Source organism: Crotalus tigris, unplaced genomic scaffold (assembly GCF_016545835.1).
Source record: "Crotalus tigris isolate CLP2741 ecotype Arizona unplaced genomic scaffold, ASM1654583v1 scf7180000017733.2605024, whole genome shotgun sequence".
Lineage (NCBI taxonomy): Eukaryota > Metazoa > Chordata > Lepidosauria > Squamata > Viperidae > Crotalus > Crotalus tigris.
In genome coordinates this window covers 2,533,184-2,554,059 of record NW_024096600.1, presented here as the reverse complement: position 1 = coordinate 2,554,059, position 20,876 = coordinate 2,533,184, and the positions used below count along the sequence as shown (strand labels likewise).

Below are 20,876 nucleotides of genomic sequence, written 5' to 3'. Positions count from 1 at the left end.
TACTATCAAGTCCCAAAAAACAAAAAAGACATGTTGTGATTTCTCCAAGAAGATTTTGTTATTGTTCCTCACCAATAAAAAGAATTTTGCCAAACTAAAGCCAACCCCCAACCCCCATAAAGCTTATACTCTGGAACTATTAGGGAGAAGCTGTCTTCACCCTCTTTCTCTCACACAAACTATCTGAACCATATTGTCTCTTGCTCCTTTGGAAAGCACCCCTTCTCCCCAGGGAATCCAGACTACATTCCATGACAATAGTGATACAAATACTTACCTACAAAGCATGAGGTTTGTGATGTTGTTTGCTTAGTAAGGCCACCCATTATGGCTCGAAATGCAAGCCAATTTAATATGGCATGTTGAACACTGTTAAAAAAATATCCAGAAGTATAAATGCATGAATGAAATGAAACAAGATGAAATAAAATAAAGGCAAATATTCCAATTCTAGAATTGCTATTTTCAATGTTGATCCGAATACAGGATGGAGTTTAGCAGAGTTATTTATTGTAATACTTAGTTGTCTGCAGAACTATGGATGGCTATGTGCTGTTTAAGATTACCTCTGTTATTGAAAAAAATAATATTAGTTTTTTAGAGATGGCGGGAAGAGAATCTGATAACTGAAATCCTTTCTTTTCTATCACATGATTAGATAAGAAAAGAAGCAGTTAAAGTTCCTGTGCCCAAGGTAATAATTGCTCCTGAATTACTTAAGCAACAAGAACAGATTTCAAGAGCCAGAGAAGAAATATCAACCAGAAGGGAAGAAATGCACATCGCTCATGAAAAGGTGAATATTATCAATTTTTCACTATGTTCTCTCTGCTCAGCTGCAGATTTTATTTTCATATTTCTTTTTATTTTCCTTTGTTTTCTTGTGAACTCCCTGCAATTGCAACTTTGCTCCCTTGTATAAAAGTTCTTTTCATTAAGTTAAAATAAAACATCAATTTAATCCTAATTAAAATTTTATTGATTCATTCAAAAATCTTATATAGCCACCTGAAAGGAATCATTCAAAGTTAAAAAGTTTAAAGAAAAATATGAAATAATCCAGTTCCTTCCATCTAGAAATTTTATGGAATGTCTCTTTCTTTATTAAGATGTTCATATTTTTCAAAGCTTATTGGTGGTTTTCAGTCTGAAAAAAATAGGAAAAAGAAACTGTTCAGTATTCAAATTAGCCATTGAAATTCAGTAACTATTTTTGCTCATCTTTAAAATGTCCTACTAGATTCATTGCTCTCTCTGGATCTTCTTTCAATCGGGTCAATGAGGAGATGTTTTAAAGGGACATAATTAATAATATATATATGATAATGTTAGCTTTACAAATCTTTAAAAAAAAAATGTTTAGGAACTGAATTTGGTTTGTGTTACAAAAAATACTGTTTTCTCCCATAACTTGTTCCACATGGATTTAAACCAAAACCTAATTGTAAGAAATCATATTCTTGTGTAGATCTAGAAATCAGTCTGTCTCAGATCAGTGTAATTCTCATATCAATTCAAACATAAATTCCTTTCAGCCAACTTCATTTTGAAATTCCAAGTCAATTATCCCACACTGTAGGTGTTTAATAGATAATATTCTATAATATATTATTTTTAATGAAACTTCCTTACATGTATGCCTTGTAAAACTCAATCAGAAGTTAAACTATGTTCCAATCTGTATATTGATCCAGAAAGTACAAACAAAATCTGTTCATTTAAAAATCTGGCCCAAACAAAATTCTCCACAAACCCTGGTTTTCTAAAAGATTGTTCTTGTATTCTTGCTACATTTCAAAAATGAAAGGGAAGGCTAGCTTTTCCATTGAAAAGAACCTGTGATTTACTTCCACTTCATTCATAAATTATCAGCTTGCTCCTTCTGCAGTCAGCTCAATTAAATATAATAAAGCCATGTAGATTAAGATGGAGCTATATAAAGACCGCATATCAGTAGTTTTAGAATCTGAATAGAATTCCATTATTATTTTTGCCTCTTTGTAATTTCATGCGCTTTACTGCTTCCTGTCTGCTTTTCGCTGCTGTCCCAATGAACATTTTTGCAACACCACATATATAATCACACCTCTGTTTTTACCAAAAATATCAGACAAGGAAAGAAGTTGTGAAGCCCGTGAAATCTTCTGTACCTAAGGTAGTAATTACAGCTGACAAACCCAAAGTACCTGCACCAGTAGTAAAAACTACAGAGAGAATTGCTACCAAACAAGAAGCACAAGCCCACTTTATCCAAGAAAAGGTGAATAGAACCATTGTTAATGTGATGGTCATTCTCATGTCCGATTCTCACACTGATATGCTCATAATTCTTCAATAAGTGTACTAACTCCTTCATATCTTTTTCTGGTTGCATTCATTAAGAGAAATGGGAAATTCTTTCATATGGTGTGTCATAATATATTCACAGCTTCCCTGTCATGGTGTTTGGGGCTTTAAAACTTCATATACTAAACTTGCAGTTTTTTTAACATGTAACTACCCAGTCAGTTAATAACCAAGTGTCAATATTTATCTGCTTCAGGAATTAGAATGTTCTGCAGGGAGAGAACGTAAAGCATTTCATCTATTAACATTTTTCTATCCATACACAGAGAATATCTTTTTTTTCCTGAAATTTTGTTGTCACTATTGTTTGTTTTGAGGCATTATGTAACCTAAAACTTATGTTCTTGCTATAATACAATTAGGTAAGACAGGAGACTGAAAAAATTGCCATAGTTCCAAAAATCATTGAGGTTGATAAACGCAAGAAACAAGATATAATATCAAGAACCAGAGAAGACATTGCTGTCAAAAGAGAACAAATCCAGCTAGTTCATGAACAGGTGAATAGCATTCACCAAAACAAGACATTTACTAATATGAATTATTCAAAACTATGCACACTTTTGACTCAGCCTAGTGCCAATATTTATTTATTTAGACATTTGTATAGCCACCCATCTTAAAGTCAAAATCTAGGCTGTTTACATGCCAAAAACAAAATAATATATGCAGCAATAAAAAAACAAAAGAAATAGTAGTACCATATGGCATAGTTCTTCTCTAACAATTAATATGCATCTCAGAAATTAATTACAGTTTCTACATTGGGTAATTAGAATATTGAGAAAATGGTGCTTCTTTTCTTTGTTTTACTTCAGGTAACAGAATATGATTGTATCTGCAGCCTTTCTTGAAATTCACTCTTTTAATTCCATGAGGTGTATTTTTTGAGTAGATGTATTTAGGACAGAAATATAAATTAATACCATAAAAAAGTAAACATTTGAATACATGATTTTGACATATTTGAAGTTAAGTAGAAGGTCTGTTATAAATGGATAAAGGTCTTTCTGAAATGTGTGTTGCAAAATTATTTGTGTGCTTCTGAGAAGCTTGTGTGTCTGTAAGTCTTCATCAACCATGCTATTATATATATTATATGGTTATCTGAAAATGCTTTCCTTTCCTTTCCTTTCCTTCCCTTCTAACATGGTTGAATGTTTTGTACATTCTGTATTGAAAGTAAGCATTAACTGTCTGCATTCAATATAGTATTCATTTCTTTACATTTGAACATTGCTAAGGAATATTATATACAGTATTAACCTCAATGAACAGAGCTCCAGAACACATGGAGATAGTAAATGTTATACTGTATATAATTATAACTGGCAATGTATGTGCATATGAAATAAGAAAAAAACATTTGGCTAATAGAAGGCTGGAAATGTAACATTTTTGAATGTTATGTGCTCTATGCTAGCTGTTCTGTCATTAATGTAGCGCTGTATCAATGTTTTGCAAATGTTGCCTTTAGATTGATGTTGACAAAAAAGCTGAAGCTGTAGCCACAGTTGTTTATGCAGTTGACCAAGCACGCATTAAAGAACCAAGAGAACCAGATTATGCCGAAGAAGCTTATTCTGAACAGGCAGCTCTGGAATATGGATACAAAGAACATGCTTTAGCAAGACATGTTGTTGAGGTACCACCAGAGCCACAAGTTGTCACCAAAGAGGTGAAAACTGAGGAGATTCGAATTCCTCCTAAAATACATGTTGCAGCTGCTGAAATAATGGAAACGGACAAATCAACACAGGTTAGGCTCAGTTTTTAACCCTGCAGCCATGTCCAATGGCTACCAAGCTTCTTTTTTTCTTTTTCTTTTCTTTTCTTTTCTTTCCTATTTGGCAAGTAGCACAGACTTCTCAATGCCCCTTTTATTGGTTAATGTAGATTAAAAGGACTGCAGAAACATCATTTGAAAAATCAATCCATGTGGAACACATACGTCCCCGTACAGCAAGCCCTCATTTTACAGTTTCCAAAATTACTGTTCCTAAACCAGATCATACTTATGAGGTAAGAAGAGAAGAAAGAGTATGCCAGGCAAATAGAGATATCTACTGAAATAGTTAACTCAGTTACTTTCTCTATATAATCCAGAATAAGATGAGGCTAAGCGAAAGAGGGAAGAGAAAACTTCTAAAATTGAAACATTCAGGGGGGCAGGCTTTTATTTATTATTGAAGGAAATTAATGGTGCTGTCCACCAATAGAATGGCATCCGTTGGTAGAATAGTTTTCCTAGCAACCCCTCTAAATCTCTTTTAAAGCATCCAAATGAATCCTCCTCAGCAGAGTTGAGGGAGTGTAAGAGAAGGAAAATGAGCTTCTGCTATCCTTCCACTATAAATGTATAGGTACATCAATAAAATGTATGATATTACATGCTCTGGTTCTATCAATCAAGCATGTTTCAAACTATCGTGTCTGGAAAACAAGGAACAAGGTAGAGGAAGGGACCTAAAATGCCTGGCATACTCCATTTCTCTCTGGAAAGGATAAAAAATTATTTGCAAATTCTTACTTCCTAAATTAATCAAATAATTCACAGAGTGAGAGTGTTTGTTCTACCTTTCAGCTGGTGATGTTGAATACTAAATCTGTATAGGAATTAACATATTTTATATTTATAATCCCAATTATAGTGTACGCATCAAGACTACATGGGTTTTGCTTTACCTTTTTTTTCTCACCCCTCTCATTTTTCCATGTGACATTTTAATTGCCTCTTTTACAGGTCTCATCATCTAACCATTCCATCTAATCCATTTTTCCAATACAGAGTTGTGTTACTTTATCATTGTACAGAGGATGTTTTTTTTTTTTTAAATCAAATACATGTAATTAATGTTATGGTGCTTGGCTTCAAATTATCCCAAATACTGTAGTCATTCCTTTTTTCTTTCTCAAAGAAAGACAAAGTATATGAAAATACAAGTATATTCTGTCTGCTATACTTAATGCAACATGTAAACACTAGTTAATTAATAGTATTCCAATGAATGGAGTCTAGTGTTTTAAATATTGCAGACAAGATTTATCATTATATCTTCTGGACAAAAATAGAGGTATATGACTTTTATGAGACCAATTATGACTTCGCAACAAATTATGAATTTTGATTGACAGTACGAATGATGCCATCAAACATTTGAATGCAAACTGTATTGAAAGATTAAAATAGAATTTTTTATTTCAAAAAAGCAAACGGGAGTCATATTTCTTAATTGCTCCTTGTAAAAACACAACGAATTGATGAGAGAAAAACGGTATGCAGTTTCTGAAAGGTTAGAACCAAACAGCTGCAAGAAAGAAGCCGTATTTTACCATGTCATTTACATTTTACATGTATTTATATATACATATTAGTACATATGTATGTATGTGTATGTGTGTCTGTGTAGAACTAGCAGTGGTAACTCTTTTTTTGTCTGGGGTTGATTAGGTTTCCATAGCAGGCTCTGCTATAGCTACTCTGGAAAAAGAGTTAGCAACAACTTCTGTTCCTAAGATAACCAAATCTGTGAAGCGTCCTGTTGCAAAGTCTCCTGAACCCAGATTGATGCCAGAGAAAGTCGCCTCTCCACAGTTCCCTTTTGTAGAGACACCTGCTGACACCTATAAGAGGCTTTATGGTGCTGAAATAAAAAGAGAAATAGGTGTGACGGTGACAGGTGGACTGGTGGAGGAACGCAAACATGTTGAATTAATGCCAGAAGCTGAACCCAAGGTTAGTCATTAAGCACATTCCCATCTTCGCATGCAGAAAAATGCATCCTTTACATCAAGGGTCCCCAACCCCCAGTCCGTGAATCACTACCGAACAATGGTCTGCACAAACAAGCAAAGCCCCATCCACGGGATGCAGGCAGCTCACAAAACTACACCCTCTCCGGTCCGTGGAAAAACCTCTCTCCACAGAACTGATCCCTGGTGCCCAAAAGGTTGGGGACCTCTGCTTTACATATTTCCTTTTTTTTTCTACCAGCCTTCCCCCCTTTTTAAATGTTTCCCTCTCTTCCTACTGACCTTTGTATACCATTTGTGTTGACATCGTTTTCTGTCTCTGAAGACCATTTCCTCAGAGCAAGCAATAGAAAACACCAAAACAAGATGGGCACTGACTTGTGTCTGTTCTCATGCATGCTGCTGCTGAACAAAATGTTGTGTGACACCAATTAACTTTGTGTGAAATCTCCCTAGGTGATCGAAGCTGCTAGAGTTCCAAAACCTACAGAAGTTCCCGCTACACCCCCATATATAGTCTCAGTAAGTACTGTAATCAATGTTCTGCTGATAGGTAGATTAATTTATTTTTTGCTGTGTTGGAATACTGTAACTTTTTTTTAATGGAAATATGGTGCAGTTCTACTGCCATCTACTGTATAGAAAATGAAAGTACAAAAGATATTGAAATCAATTTTATATACTTTGCAGCCTGAAATAAAACTGCATGAAGGAATTTCCCCATTCAGTTAAATTGAGAGAGCAGAGGCAAAAGATTCATGTATGTCTGTGGGTGGAAATGAATAGTGGAGACTGTGCATATGATACTGATGGCTAATTCAAGCAAGTGATCAGTAGGATCAAAATTAGCTATTTTTGCATTATTTAGAAAATAGAAAAAATATATTTTGTAGCAGTAGTTGTTGTTATAAGATTCAGAGGCTCTTAAGTTTTAAACTTCAGGTAAGCGTTCATTTAGCAAAACGGAGTACAGAACATTTTGAGAATTTGATATACTAAGCTGATCTTGCAATATCTGCAGGAAGATCTGCAACATTAACTGTATGAGGATCTACCATTTTCAAAGTGCTTTTAATGTTGGCTAAAAGAAGACAGAATAGCAGTATAACAGAATAACTACAGAATATCACAATAACAGAGTTGGAAAGGACTTGGAGGTCTTCTAGTCCAATCCCTTATACAAGCATGCCATTCCAGACAAGTGACTGTCCAGTCTCTTCTTAAAAGCATCCACACCTTTGAAGGCAAGCTGTTCCACTGGTTAAATGTTCTATTAGGAACTTTCTCCTTAGTTCTAGTTGCTTCTATCTTTGATTAGTTTCCATCCATTATTTTCTCTTGCCTTCTGGTGCTTTGGAAATTAGGTTGATCCACTCTTCTTTGTTGCAGCCCCTCAAATATTGGAACACTGCTATCATGTCACCCCTAGTCCTTCTTTTCAATAGACTAGACAAACCCAATTCCTGCAACCGTTCTTGATATGTTTTAGCCTCCGGCCCATTAATCATCTTTGTTGCTCTTTTCTGCACTCTTTCTAGAGTCTCTACATCTTTTTTATAATATGGTGACCAAAACTGGATGCTGTATTCTAAGTGTGGTCTTACTAAGGCTTTATAAAATGGTACTATAAAGCCTTAGTAAGAACACACTTAGAATACTCCTTAGAAGATAATGACAATAAACCAAAGGAAGATACCAGCCTACAATTAAGTGAGCAGTGCCATGATCTATAAATAAATCTTATATAGAAACTCATGCTATATATTATTGATTTGCTGCATTGTAAAAAATATCAGATCAACTTTAGATGAATATTTCCAGCAGTACTCACAAAAGAATGTCTTTGGGGTGGTCAATACCAGAGCAGACCAAAATTCTGTCAGACCATCTTTGTTTGTAGTACTTCTTGAGTCTTGAACAAAATGAACAAAATGAAATTTAAACTCAGCCATAATAAAACCTATATAAAATACGAAACAAGGTAAGACAGCATAGAATGAAGTGAAATCCACCAGCAAAAGATAAGAGTATGTAAGGATCTAAAAGATCGCCAAGACATTTTTAAATCTAAAAGACCAAGGAGGAGCATTGTTTGAGTTTGGACATGGCTTCAGTTTCTATATGCTGTGGTACTAGGTAGACATCTAGCTATCATTGTCATATAACATCACTGCCTGCATTGCAATTCAGACATTCAAAGGTGAAATGACTTCTGCGGAATTCTTGCGTACAGTGCAAAATTGGTTCAAAGTTTTCTATGTTTCTAAAATGCTTATTATAAGCAAAGAGATTATATGAATATTTTGTGCATGCATGCATTTCTATTCTCTCCCTCTCTCCCCACCTCTCTTTTGCACACACACACACACACATACACACACACTTACTTTCTGCATTTCATTTCCTCTATATCCATAGTTGGATTGTTAGTCTTGTGATCCTACCCCAAGATGCCCCTTCTTGCATGCATACCCAGCTCTACAAAATGAAGGGAGCCAATCCAAACTTCTAGTAACTTGTTTAAGGTGCCACAAGGTTCTTTCTTGCTTGTGCTATCTAGATGCTGAAAAATGTGACTGTTCTGGAGGGAGAATCCGTCACCCTGGAGTGCCGCATCTCTGCCTATCCTGCTCCAACTGTTGCTTGGTACAGAGAAGACTACCACATTGAAAGTTCCATTGATTTCCAAATTACCTTTGAGGCAGGAGTTGCTCGCCTTGTGATCCGAGAAGCTTTTGCAGAGGACAGTGGAAAATTTACTTGCACAGCTTCCAATGAGGCAGGAAGTGTTAGCACTTCATGCTACCTCCTTGTACAAGGCAAGTATGGAGAAAAATGGAGGGCAGACTTTTTGGGTGGGTGGGTAGTCTGTTAAATGTTACTGTTATATAAGTATAATATCAAAGAATATTACATAAGTGGTGAATGAGTGGAAACAAACAGGTAATTTTTCCCATTCTAGTTATTGGGTTCACTGAATTATGAAAGACTGTGAATAAAGAAGTCATGAGTCTACTTTTCTGTATCTTTACACACATGTAATAATTTTTATCATACCCATCAATCTGAAAGCATTTTGGTGTGGCAGTTTAGAGTTTGGACCAGAGGCTTTAAATCTCCCTCAGCCACGAAACTCAGGATGATTTTATCACTGGGCAGATAGAAAGACTATTTTTCACCCTGACATTCTAGGGATAATGGCAGCATTTATGCCCAAAGGAAAAAAAATAGGCATTTTGTTCATATTTTATTCTCGTCAAATGTATACTCCTCTGCTTGGCTGAAATATGCAACTCATCCAATAACTGTGATCTACATCCTTCTCAATATCTCAAATGGGTCATGCTTAAAAGGATATTTCTTTCATTACTGTACAAAGCAATTGCACCATGTTGCAAGGACAAACTCGTTCATCCTATAAATCTAATCCATAGACAAACCATCAAATCGTTCAAAAGCAGCAGCTTATTTTTTTAAAAAAACTGATTTCATTAAACTATTTTAAAGAAGTTGTGACTTGGATCAATCATCATCTATTACTTTGACAGAGCTCAATACAAAAATAGTTATCTAACTGAACATGAAATGGCAGGATATGGAAACTCTTTACAAGATGATTGCAAGAGTTGCAATGGAGTGAAAAATGTAGCTTAAACTGATGAGGGGAAATACGTTACAGGTTCAGGGATTAATGCTTCTCTTGTTCAGATTATAATTAAAAGCATTTGCACAATGTGGTTTGCACAAGACAAAGAAGAGATTTAGTTTATACAAAATGTAATTTCCTATTGAATCAAAATTAGGAAAGTGGCATGTTCTAATTATAAATACGTAGCAACCCAGGATCCAGAGTTATGATTTGATCTAATTTGTATTATTTATATTAAACATTTCTTATACTTGGTCAGTTTGAAAACTGATCTTTTTCAAAATTATTCCTAGAAGGAGAAAATTCCAAAGTTAATCCCTACATCTGGATTATACAATTGAATCCTTTAATTTGTGGCCATTCTCAGTGGCATTTTGTGGGATATTTCTGCTGGTGATCCATTTTGGAAAGTATCTTGATGCCAGTTTTATTATTCTTTTGTTTTGAAATAGTCTCAGAGGAGTTTGAGACCAAAGAAGCTGTTTCTGTAAAAGAGGACATTGAAGAAAGACGGTAATTATTAAAACAACTGTGGAGATTTGGCTTTGTAATGATAGCTAATGATAGCATTCACTTCCATTCCTAATTTTTCACCTTTTTTATAATATGTCCAGCTATGTAGAGTCCAAAGATGTAATAATGGCAGAAATTGCTGCAGCAGAAGAAGTACCTGGAGAAGCTGCAGCTCCATTCTTTATAATGAAACCTGTTGTACAGAGGTTAATTGAAGGTGGAAGTATCATTTTTGAGTGCCAGGTTGGGGGCAACCCAAAGCCGCATGTTTACTGGAAGAAAGCTGGGCTTCCTGTCACTACAGGCTACAGGTACAATAAGCATTTTATAGTGAAATGCAATGTCTACATGGTGTGCATAAAACAAATGAATTACTGTATAATGCTGCCCCAATGGTATAATACCTAATTTTTTGCTTTCAAGGAGATTGGACTTGAAACCGGAAGATAAACTTTTTTCTCAGATTGCATAATGATGTAACTTTAATGTCTCTGGCCCAAAGTGCACTGACTATATTATTTCCAAGAGAAAAATTACGTATTTGCATGTCACATCACAATAGATGGTGTTTGGAACAATAGTCTACATTGGAGGGGTCTTCCCTCTTAAAGAAATTCTTTTTGGAGGTAATGTGTGAACAGGAATTGATCTTGTGAAGCATTTCAGCTATGCTGTTGAGACCGAGACATCTGACTGACTAAACAAGAACGTCAAACAGAATCTCTGCCTCATGTGAAGGGCAAAACTTTGGCAAGTCTGGCTGAATCATTCAGAGGCAATATCTTCCTATCATTTCTGCCCCATTGTTCTGTCTCTTGAAGGAGGAGCTTCCTCTTGAGGCCACATTAAGGCCTGCATTGCTTCAAACTCTTGAAGCATTTGGTTCTTATTAGGGTTGATAGATTTGAAATTTTTGACTTCATAATTCTTCATTCTTAGAGGGCTTATTTGTTTGTTGTTTTTTTCTAAAGATACAAAATCATTCATAAAAAAGAAACTGGGGAATGCAGACTTGAAATTTCTATGACTTTTGCCGATGATGCTGGAGAATATACTATTGTTGCTCGTAACAAACATGGGGAAGTTTCTGCATCAGCTTTCTTATTAGAAGAAGGTAAGTAAGAACCGGTGAAAATGGATTTTAAAGAATCATGAGGGAAAATTGATTTGGTAAACACTGCCCTTATTGAAAAGTTGACATTATGAAATTCTGTTTTACCAAATGGAGTAATTTAGGAGAAAAGAACAATAGATATCCTAAATATGGTTCAAGAATAATAAATAGAACCACTGTCATTAGACTGGTGGCTATATAAAACATTTAAGCAAACAAACAATAGATTTTATAAACTATTGTGGAATGTGCAAAGCCATAGTCTGTACAGCCAGAGACATCCACAGTTAGCCACAAGGATGCCAATGATAAAAATGTGAACTGGAAGATCACCATGCATTTACATACTTACATGGCTACCAAAGTACTTGCTTATAATTAAAGGTGTCATCTGAATACTTCTGGCCAAAATTAACCATAGAAAGGCAAGGCTGTCTTTTCTGTGCAGCTGAAAGTAATATCTGCATTTTGTTTGGATAACATATCTAACTATATACAAACCAGGTTGTGGGGAGGTCAATAGCTATTCTGTTCACAGGAAGGAGCCAGTGAGTATGTTCATGCTAGTTTAGACTTGCCACTTATCTTACTAGGCGAATGCAGCTAATGAAGGATAGGATTTGCGTAGCCAAAAAAAGAGAGAGTTAGATTTAATCTTTGATGTTGATCATATTTAATGACTACTTATCTTTTTAGTAAAAGAGCACAGCACTATCATACTTGGTCAATTATTATTTCCAACATGCACTTCCAGAAGCTAGCTACAAGCCAAGAGATTAATAGTTCATACATAAGTCTCCATCAATTGCTTGGAACCAGTGATTTAAAATATTCATTAAAATCTCTAATTACTACTTGGCTATAAAAGGAGGGTAGAATTAATCTCTCCAACTTGTAGACACATAAGTATTTTGTTTATCAATGGGTGTTTACAAATAGAAAGTGTTCTGTTTAAAATATAGTGCTGTGACTTGTAAACTGGGACTATTGCTTATATCAATGGTTAAGGAATAACACAAATGTTCTTGCTAGAGTTATTTTAAATTATATTTTAACTACTTTTTATTTTTTTTCTTTAGCTGATTATGAGGTCTACCTAAAATCTCAAGAAGAAACAATGTATCAAACTGAAGTAACTGCCTATGTTCAAGAACCCAAAGTAGCTGTAGTTGCCCCACCCACTTTATATGCTGACTATGAAAAAGAATATGAAAAAGAACAAGCTCTGATTAGGAAGAAAATGGCAAAAGATACTGTATTAATCAGGACATTTGCAGAGGAACAAGTAAGTGTGTCACAGGTTTACATGGGTTCGTAGGTTTTGATTCATGACATAATATAAACCTTGTGATATTATCACAGCAAACCAAGTTTTAATTGCAGTTTCTGATGCACCATTACTGTATTATGGCAACATTTATTTATTGATAAAGAAGCCAAATTTATTTTTTCTATATTCCCCCTTCCCTCTATCGTGGCTTGAAGCTTGATAGGCATTTTAATTTTACTCATTTCCTACAGCTTATGTATGCAACCTACAGAGTTCTGCAAATGTTTCTATATCTATGTCTAATTCCCTTCCTATTTTCTACTAATTAATAGTAATAATCATACTTGTTGGCATTTTCTCTCAAACTAGCCTTGGCACTCTCTCTCCCTCCCCCTCTCCCTCTCTCTCTCCCTCCCCTCTCTCCCTCCCTCCCTTCCTCACTCTCTCTCTCTTACACACACAGACACACAGAGAGACATTCTTATCAGTTAGAACAATTAATCAGTGGAACAACCTGCCTCCAGAAGTCATAGATGCTCTGGAGGTTTTTAAGAAGAGATTGGACAATCATTTGTCTGGAATGGTATAGGGCTTCCTATCTGAGCAGAGGGGTTGGACTAGAAGACCTCCAAGGCCCCTTCCATCTCTGTTATTCTGTTCTTTCTATCTCATCTTCATCTTCATTCACCCACAGAGGCCATCTTCGCTATGTAATTTTCCCCCAAGATGGACCCTATTTTTCTTCAGTGCTGTTCTCCATATCACATTCTAATTAATTTCAGATTTTTTTAGCCCTATCATCTCAGGAAACAATCAAGCTTTTATAACTAGCATTATCTAAATCAGTGGTTTTCAACCTTTCTAATGCCGTGACCCCATAATACAGTTCCCCATGTTGTCATGACCCCCAACCACTTATACATCACCATGTGCCAGGGGCGTGGCCAAAGAAAAGGAGAAAAAAATGGCAGACAGCCTTGTTTGGCGACCCCCGTGAAATGGTCATTCGACCCCAAATGGGGTCCCAACCCACAGGTTGAGAACCATTGATCTAAATACATTTTGCTTTGCCAGTCTTTACATGTCCTCCTTCTCTCCCCCTCCCATATCTTTCTATTTTAAGTCTCCACTTGTCTCCTCCTACATGTCATTTTAGCAGTAGCTCCCTCTTCCTATGAGAAGGCTATTTTTGGGGTGGGGGGGGAAATATTATCTGTCCTACAGCCAGGGTCTGATGTCAGCTATCAAGAACAATATTAATAATTTATCAACATGACAGGATGCTAGACAACCATGTATGTCACAAAGTATTTTTTTTTCTTTTCAAAATTAGGCATGACCGTGCACTTTTACTTTCCTCTTTTTTTTCTTCAAAAGTTTTTTCTTAATATTGGAATAAACCCATCTTTTTTTTTTTACAGGAGTTCCATATTTCTTCCTTTGAAGAAAGACTTATGAAAGAAATTGAGTACCGTATTATTAAGATTACACTTGAAGAACTTCTTGAAGAAGATGGAGAAGAGATGGTAGTTGACATTCCTGAATCTGAAACCATTGAAGCAGGATTTGATTTAAGACTAAAAAATTACAGAATCCTTGAAGGAAGTGGCGTGACCTTCCATTGCAAGATGAGTGGCTATCCTTTGCCTAAGGTATGAATGCATTTGTCTTTCAGAAGAGCAAGCAATAGGTTATTTGTACTCTTCCTAGCCTCACCTTCTTATTGTAATTGCATTAAAGGATGGTAGTAGCCTCTTTTGCATCTTGTTGATTTCGATATTGGTTAAAAATGACACATTACATTTACTACAAGCACTTCAAACAAATGAATCCAAGCAGCTTAAAGCTATATATCTGAAATCTGTCTCCAAACTCGTTATTTTGATTACTGTTTATAATAGCGAAATGAACGATTCTCAGATTTGGAGCAGTTGGAACTTCTGCTTTAATATTCAGAGATCCAGAGAGTTTACTTTGTGTATGATTATTTTTATATAATGCAAATAAGCATAGAAAAATGCATATTAGCAAAGCAGTCACAGCAAATAACAATTTGCAATTTATGGAACTGGAGGTCCTTCTCCCAAAAATTTTTTTTAACCCTAACCTTGAACCCTTACCTAACCCTTCTCCAAATTCTCACCTCTCATATGGTTTTGTACCTTCTTCAACGCAGATTGCATGGTACAAGGATGGCAAGCGTATCAGGCATGGAGACCATTGCCACATGGAGGTCATGCCAGATGGCAGAGCCAGTCTACGCTTTCCTGTTGTCTTGCCTGAAGATGAAGGCATTTATACGGCCTTTGCCAGCAACGTCAAAGGAAATGCCATTTGCTCAGCCAAATTATACGTTGAGCCTGTTGGACCTACTGGGTCTCCAGGTTATATCCCATCGCCTGAAATGATGAGAAGATATCGGTAAGAATAAGGGACAGTCTTGTCTTAGTTATGATTTGACTACAGGTAGTCCTCGATTTACGACCCAGTTGAGCCCCAAATTTATGTTGTTAAGTGAGACATTCATTAAGTGAGTTTTGCCCCATTTTGTGACCTTTCTTACCACAGTTGTTAGGTGAATCCGTGCAGTGATAAGTTAGTAACCTGGTTGTTAAGTGAATCTGGCTTCCCCATTGATTTTGCTTGCCAGAAGGTCGCAAAAGGGAATCACATGATGTTGGGACACAGCAGCAGTCATAAACGTGAACCAGCTGCCAAGCATCTGAAGTTTGATCATATGGTCATGGGGATGCTGCAAAGGTCGTAACTGTGTAAACAGTCAGAAGTCACTATTTTCAGTGGCATTGTAACTTTGAACAGTCGCTAAATGAACTGTTGTAAGTTGAGGATTACCTTTATTTGGGGCAGACAATACATTTTTAGATTATAGCCTGAGACAACTGCTTGCAGTTGCACAGAGACAGCGTGTGAATGAGTACGAAATTTATTTTTCTGTGAATCAGTTTTGAATGTTTGGATGGAAGAAACGTTTCGTTGCTGAAATGTTGTAGAGCCGTAGTTGTTTTGTTTCATAATCATGGAAACAGTGTCTTTATTTTTGTTCATTTTTGAAAATAAGTAGGGATTGAACAAACCAGATATCTATAGGGAGGGAGGACCATAAATGTATGTCACTAGTAAGAAGACCTTCACTCTGACTGTATCCATGCAGGCCTCCTTCCTGCAAGTCATTGTTTTTTTCCCCTCCCAAGTACTTGTTTTATTTTATTATGAGGTGGAAATGTTTTATTGGAAATTACAGATGTTAACTGAATGGGGTGAAATTTATATGTACCATAAACTGAATTTTTGCTGATCAAAAATTCCTGATTTGCAATATATTGAGGAAGGAATTCATCCAAGCATAACAACCAACATATCCTCCTTCAAAATGGCTGTGTTCATAGTCTCATAAAGTTTTGCACAAAAATATGCAATTCCTGAAATTGCATTTCAATATTTTCTTTTCTTTTATATTACATTTGAGATATTCTCTTGTGTGGTACAGGATGGTTCTAGAAGCATGATAATAAGGGCCTCTAACCAAAGCCATCCTAAATCCTTTTCATATCCTTCAGTATTTCCCTTCTCTGTATGTATTTTTCCTTGAGTAGCCATTCACTTAATCCCGCCTACATATAATATCTATTCCCTAATCTTTGTTTATTTAGACAAGTGAATGGCACTTATTTAGATAAAAAGAGAAAAAAAGGCAAAGGTTAGCACAATTTTTTTTGCATGATTCAAGGCATTTGCAGAGATATTGATAGCTATGTTTTAATTATATCAATATCATATGCTGCATAGGGACTCCTTACTGGATACATAAATATTTACTGAGTGGTAAAAAGCCCTAACCTCACAGCATTAGACTTTGTGTACCATATTTAGAATAATAGAACCTACTCTAGTGAATAATCAGACATTACCTTTTATAACACCTTGGTAAGACCACACTTAGAATACTGCATCCAGTTTTGGTCGCCACGATGTAAAAAAGATGTTGAGACTCTAGAACAGTGGTTCTCAACCTGTGGGTCGGGACCCCATTTGGGATCGAACGATCTATTGGCTTTTGAAAGCCAATAGAATAGACTCTCTTGAATAGAGTCTAATTCTATTGGCTTTCAAAAGCCAATAGGAATTGTCCAGGCTGTCTCTGCCCTGCTGAGCCCGCCAAAAGGCCCATTCTGCAAACGGTGCTGCACCAGTTGAGTAGTCCTCGACTTACGACCGGTTGAGTAGTCCTCGACTTACGACCGGTTGAGTAGTCCTCGACTTACGACCGGTTGAGTAGTCCTTGACTTACGACCGGTTGAGTAGTCCTCGACTTACAACCGGTTGGGGGTCGCAGCATTAAAAAGGTTGAGAACCACTGCTCTAGAAAGAGTGCAGAGAAGAGCAACAAAGATGATTAGGGGACTGGAGGCTAAAACATATAAAGAACAGTTGCTGGAATTGGTTATGTCTAGTTTAATGAAAAGAAGAACTAGGGGTGACATGATAGTAGTGTTCCAATATCTCAGGGGTTGTCATAAAGAATAGAGAGTCAAACTATTCTCCAAAGCACCTGAAGGCAGGACAAGAAGCAATGGATGGAAACTAATCAAGGAGAGAAGCAATCTAGAACTAAGGAGAAATTTCCTGACAGTTAGAACAATTAATCAGTGGAACAACCTGCCTCCAGAAGTTGTGAGTGTTCCAGTACTGGAGGTTTTTAAGAAGAGACTGGACAGCCATTTGTCTGAAATGGTTATAGGGTTTCCTGCCTGAGCATGGGGTTGGACTAGAACACCTCCAAGGTCCCTTCCAACTCTGTTATTCTGTTATGACCTGATACAGGTAACTGTACATGTTAACATATTACCTTTTCAGATCTCTTTCTCCTCGATCCCCAAGCCGTTCTCCTGCGCGTAGTTCACCTTCACGCTCTCCTGCACGCAGGCTGGATGAGACAGATGAAGGACAGCTGGAAAGATTGTACAAGCCAGTATTTGTGCTGAAGCCAACTTCATTTAAATGTGCAGAGGGACAGACAGCAAGATTTGACCTCAAAGTTGTGGGTCGACCAATGCCAGAGACATACTGGTTTCACAACGGTATGAAAGCTTTCTACTTATCATGTCATCTTCTGTAAAACTCAAGATTCACTTAAAGGAAGTTAATGCTCAGTCTGAAACAATACCTGTATTTGTATCCACAGGTCAGCAAGTTCTTAATGATTATACCCACAAAATTGTGATTAAGGAAGATGGCACACAGTCCATGATTATTGTTCCAGCAATGCCTTCTGATTCAGGGGAATGGGTTGTAATTGCTCAAAACAGAGCAGGAAAAGCATCCATTTCAATGACCTTGACAGTGGAAGGTATTTTGTCTATTAACTTAGGGGATGGGTAGATGTTTCTGGTTATAATTTTGTACCTGACTGTATTCCTCTGACAACTTGGTGTATTTTTTTTTGCTTTTTTTTGTCTATCATAGCTAAGGAACATTTGATAAGACCGCTGTTCATAGAAAAACTGAAGAATACTAGTGTCAAGGAAGGAGATAAACTGGAAATGAATGTGAAAGCCCAGGGAAACCCTAATCCTGACATTGTGTGGCTAAAGAACAGTGACATCATTGTACCTCATAAATATCCCAATATAAAGTAAGCCTTATAAATAGAATGAATAGAAGTGTTCCACTTGTAATGCAGTCAAAGCTGTGTGCTCACATCATGCATACTCCCAACCATTGCAGAAAATTAGCAGTGAGAAAATTAAAGGGTGCTCAGAATATTTTTCAAGAAGACTAAAGTAATAATATCCTATATCTCCTTCTGGCTAAGTGATTTATTCAGAATTCGGTGATATTTTGAACAGCTTTCTCAACTTGATATAATCTAATTATGCTGTGTCTACAGCTCTTTTTATCAACCCAGCAAGCATAAAGGTAGTCCTCGGCTTACGGCCATTCATTCAGAAACCATTCAAGGTTACAATGGCATTGAATGAATAGTGGTTATCACCAGTTTTTGGAGTTTTGGAATCCCAGAAGCCCCGTTGCATGGCAACCTGATGACATTTATGATTAGTTGCTACATGCCCCATGGCTGCCATTTGCAATCTTCCATGCCAGCTTCTCCAGAAAGTCAAAGGAGAAGCTGTCAAGGAACATCATAAATCACTGGGATAAGTCTCTTCCACATTCACACTCTTCCTAACCACTATTCGTGCTTCACAGGCCAGTTGTGCACTACCTGACCCATATGGCACCTATGCATATCCCTGCACACCTTCCCCAACCTGTACAGTGCCTCTCATGCACCCTCGCATACCCTGCTTTATGACTGCATCACTTAGTGACAGAAATACTGGTCCCAGTTGCAGTTTTAAGTTGAGGACTACCTACATTGTTCTAAATTCTGTACTCCCCAAATGCTTGAAGACAGAAGGGTGCTATATGTCCCATTCATGAACATCATTCATAAACAATTCAATTGGTTGAAAAGTTCTGTTAAAATCATGTACTTACTCTCCCTGTTCTGATTTTCAGAATTGAGGGAACAAAAGGCGAAGCTGCCTTGAAGATTGAGTCCACTGTCAGACATGATGCTGCATGGTATACTGCTACTGCCATTAATAAAGCCGGACGTGACACTACACGATGTAAAGTGAATGTGGAAGTTGAGTTTGCTGAGCCCGGACCAGAAAGAAGGCTAATCATCCCCAGAGGGACATACAGAGCGAAAGAAATTGCAGCACCAGAATTAGAACCTCTCCATTTGCGATATGGTCAAGAACAATGGGAGGAAGGAGACCTTTACGATAAAGAAAAACAACAGAAGCCATTTTTCAAGAAAAAGCTCACTTCCTTAAGGCTCAAACGCTTCGGGCCAGCCCATTTTGACTGTAGACTCACACCTATTGGTGATCCAACCATGAGAGTAGAGTGGCTACATGATGGCAAGCCTTTGGAGGCAGCCAACAGACTTCGGATGATTAATGAATTTGGATATTGCAGTCTTGACTATGATGTTTCCTATCCTAGAGACAGTGGTGTGATTACTTGCAGAGCTACGAATAAATACGGCACAGACCATACGTCAGCAACTCTCATCGTTAAAGACGAGAAAAGCCTGGTTGAAGAATCTCAGCTGCCAGAAGGCAGGAAGGGACTTCAGCGCATTGAAGAGTTAGAAAGAATGGCACATGAAGGGGCCATTACTGGCATTGTAGAAGATCAAAAAGTGAAACAAAAGCCAGAAATAGTTTTGTTTCCTGAACCTGCAAGAGTCCTTGAAGGTGAAATTGCACGATTCCGCTGTAGGGTGACTGGTTACCCACAACCCAAAGTCAATTGGTACCTCAACGGACAACTTGTTCGTAAAAGTAAAAGATTCAGACTTCGCTATGATGGAATCTACTACCTGGACATTGTTGACTGCAAAACATACGATACAGGTGAAGTGAAAATATCTGCAGAAAACCCTGAAGGTTCAGTTGAACATTCAGTGAAGATTGAAATCCAACAGAGGGAAGATTTTAGATCAGTACTTCGTCGAGCACCTGAGTCTAGGCATGAAGCTCCAACAACAGAGCCTGGCAAACTTTTGTTTGAAGTCCAAAAGATTGACAAACCAGTTGAGGCAACTACCAAAGAAGTGGTGAAACTCAAAAAGGCAGAAAAGGTCAGCCATGAGAAAATATCTGAAGAATCTGAAGAACTCCGCAGTAAATTCAAGCGTAGAACTGAGGAGGGCTACTATGAGGCTATCACTGCTGTGGAGCTTAAGTCTCGTAAGAAGGATGAATCATACGAAGAGTTGCTTAAGAAGACAAAAGAAGAACTTCTTCATTGGACCAAGGAGTTAACAGAAGAAGAAAAGAAAGCCCTAGAAGCTGAGGGCAAAATCACTATTCCAACCATCAAGCCAGAGAAAGTTCAACTTAGTCCAAGCATGGAGGCTCCCAAGATATTTGAGCGCATACAAAGCCAGACGATTAGTGAAGGAAGGGATGCCCAGTTCCGTGTTCGAGTGGTAGGCAAACCAGATCCAGAATGCCAGTGGTTCAAAAATGGTGTGCAGATTGAAAGGTCAGATCGCATCTATTGGTACTGGCCAGAAGATAACGTTTGTGAGTTGGTCATCAGAGATGTAACAGCAGAAGATTCTGCCAGCATAATGGTGAAAGCTGTGAACGTAGCTGGTGAAACCTCCAGTCATGCTTTCTTATTAGTACAAG

The 20,876-nt window shown here is 37.1% G+C and overlaps 1 protein-coding gene across 50 annotated transcripts in view; it reads left to right on the top strand.

Annotated features, from left to right (window-relative positions):
• Positions 1-20,876, top strand: part of TTN (titin) — a 313,395-nt gene that overhangs the window by 13,873 nt on the left and 278,646 nt on the right. For 49 of the 50 annotated variants that reach the window (XM_039339428.1, XM_039339419.1, XM_039339421.1 and 46 more), the window contains exons 11-28: positions 659-796; positions 2,111-2,260; positions 2,709-2,846; positions 3,824-4,105; positions 4,243-4,368; positions 5,798-6,082; positions 6,556-6,621; positions 8,660-8,918; positions 10,201-10,261; positions 10,363-10,572; positions 11,233-11,375; positions 12,455-12,660; positions 14,067-14,297; positions 14,822-15,066; positions 17,521-17,744; positions 17,849-18,013; positions 18,130-18,298; positions 19,186-20,876. In XM_039339428.1, the coding sequence (XP_039195362.1) occupies positions 659-796; positions 2,111-2,260; positions 2,709-2,846; positions 3,824-4,105; positions 4,243-4,368; positions 5,798-6,082; positions 6,556-6,621; positions 8,660-8,918; positions 10,201-10,261; positions 10,363-10,572; positions 11,233-11,375; positions 12,455-12,660; positions 14,067-14,297; positions 14,822-15,066; positions 17,521-17,744; positions 17,849-18,013; positions 18,130-18,298; positions 19,186-20,876 (4,789 nt within the window). The remainder of the gene's footprint in view (positions 1-658; positions 797-2,110; positions 2,261-2,708; positions 2,847-3,823; positions 4,106-4,242; positions 4,369-5,797; positions 6,083-6,555; positions 6,622-8,659; positions 8,919-10,200; positions 10,262-10,362; positions 10,573-11,232; positions 11,376-12,454; positions 12,661-14,066; positions 14,298-14,821; positions 15,067-17,520; positions 17,745-17,848; positions 18,014-18,129; positions 18,299-19,185) is intronic. The other variant, XM_039339406.1, reaches the window with a different exon arrangement.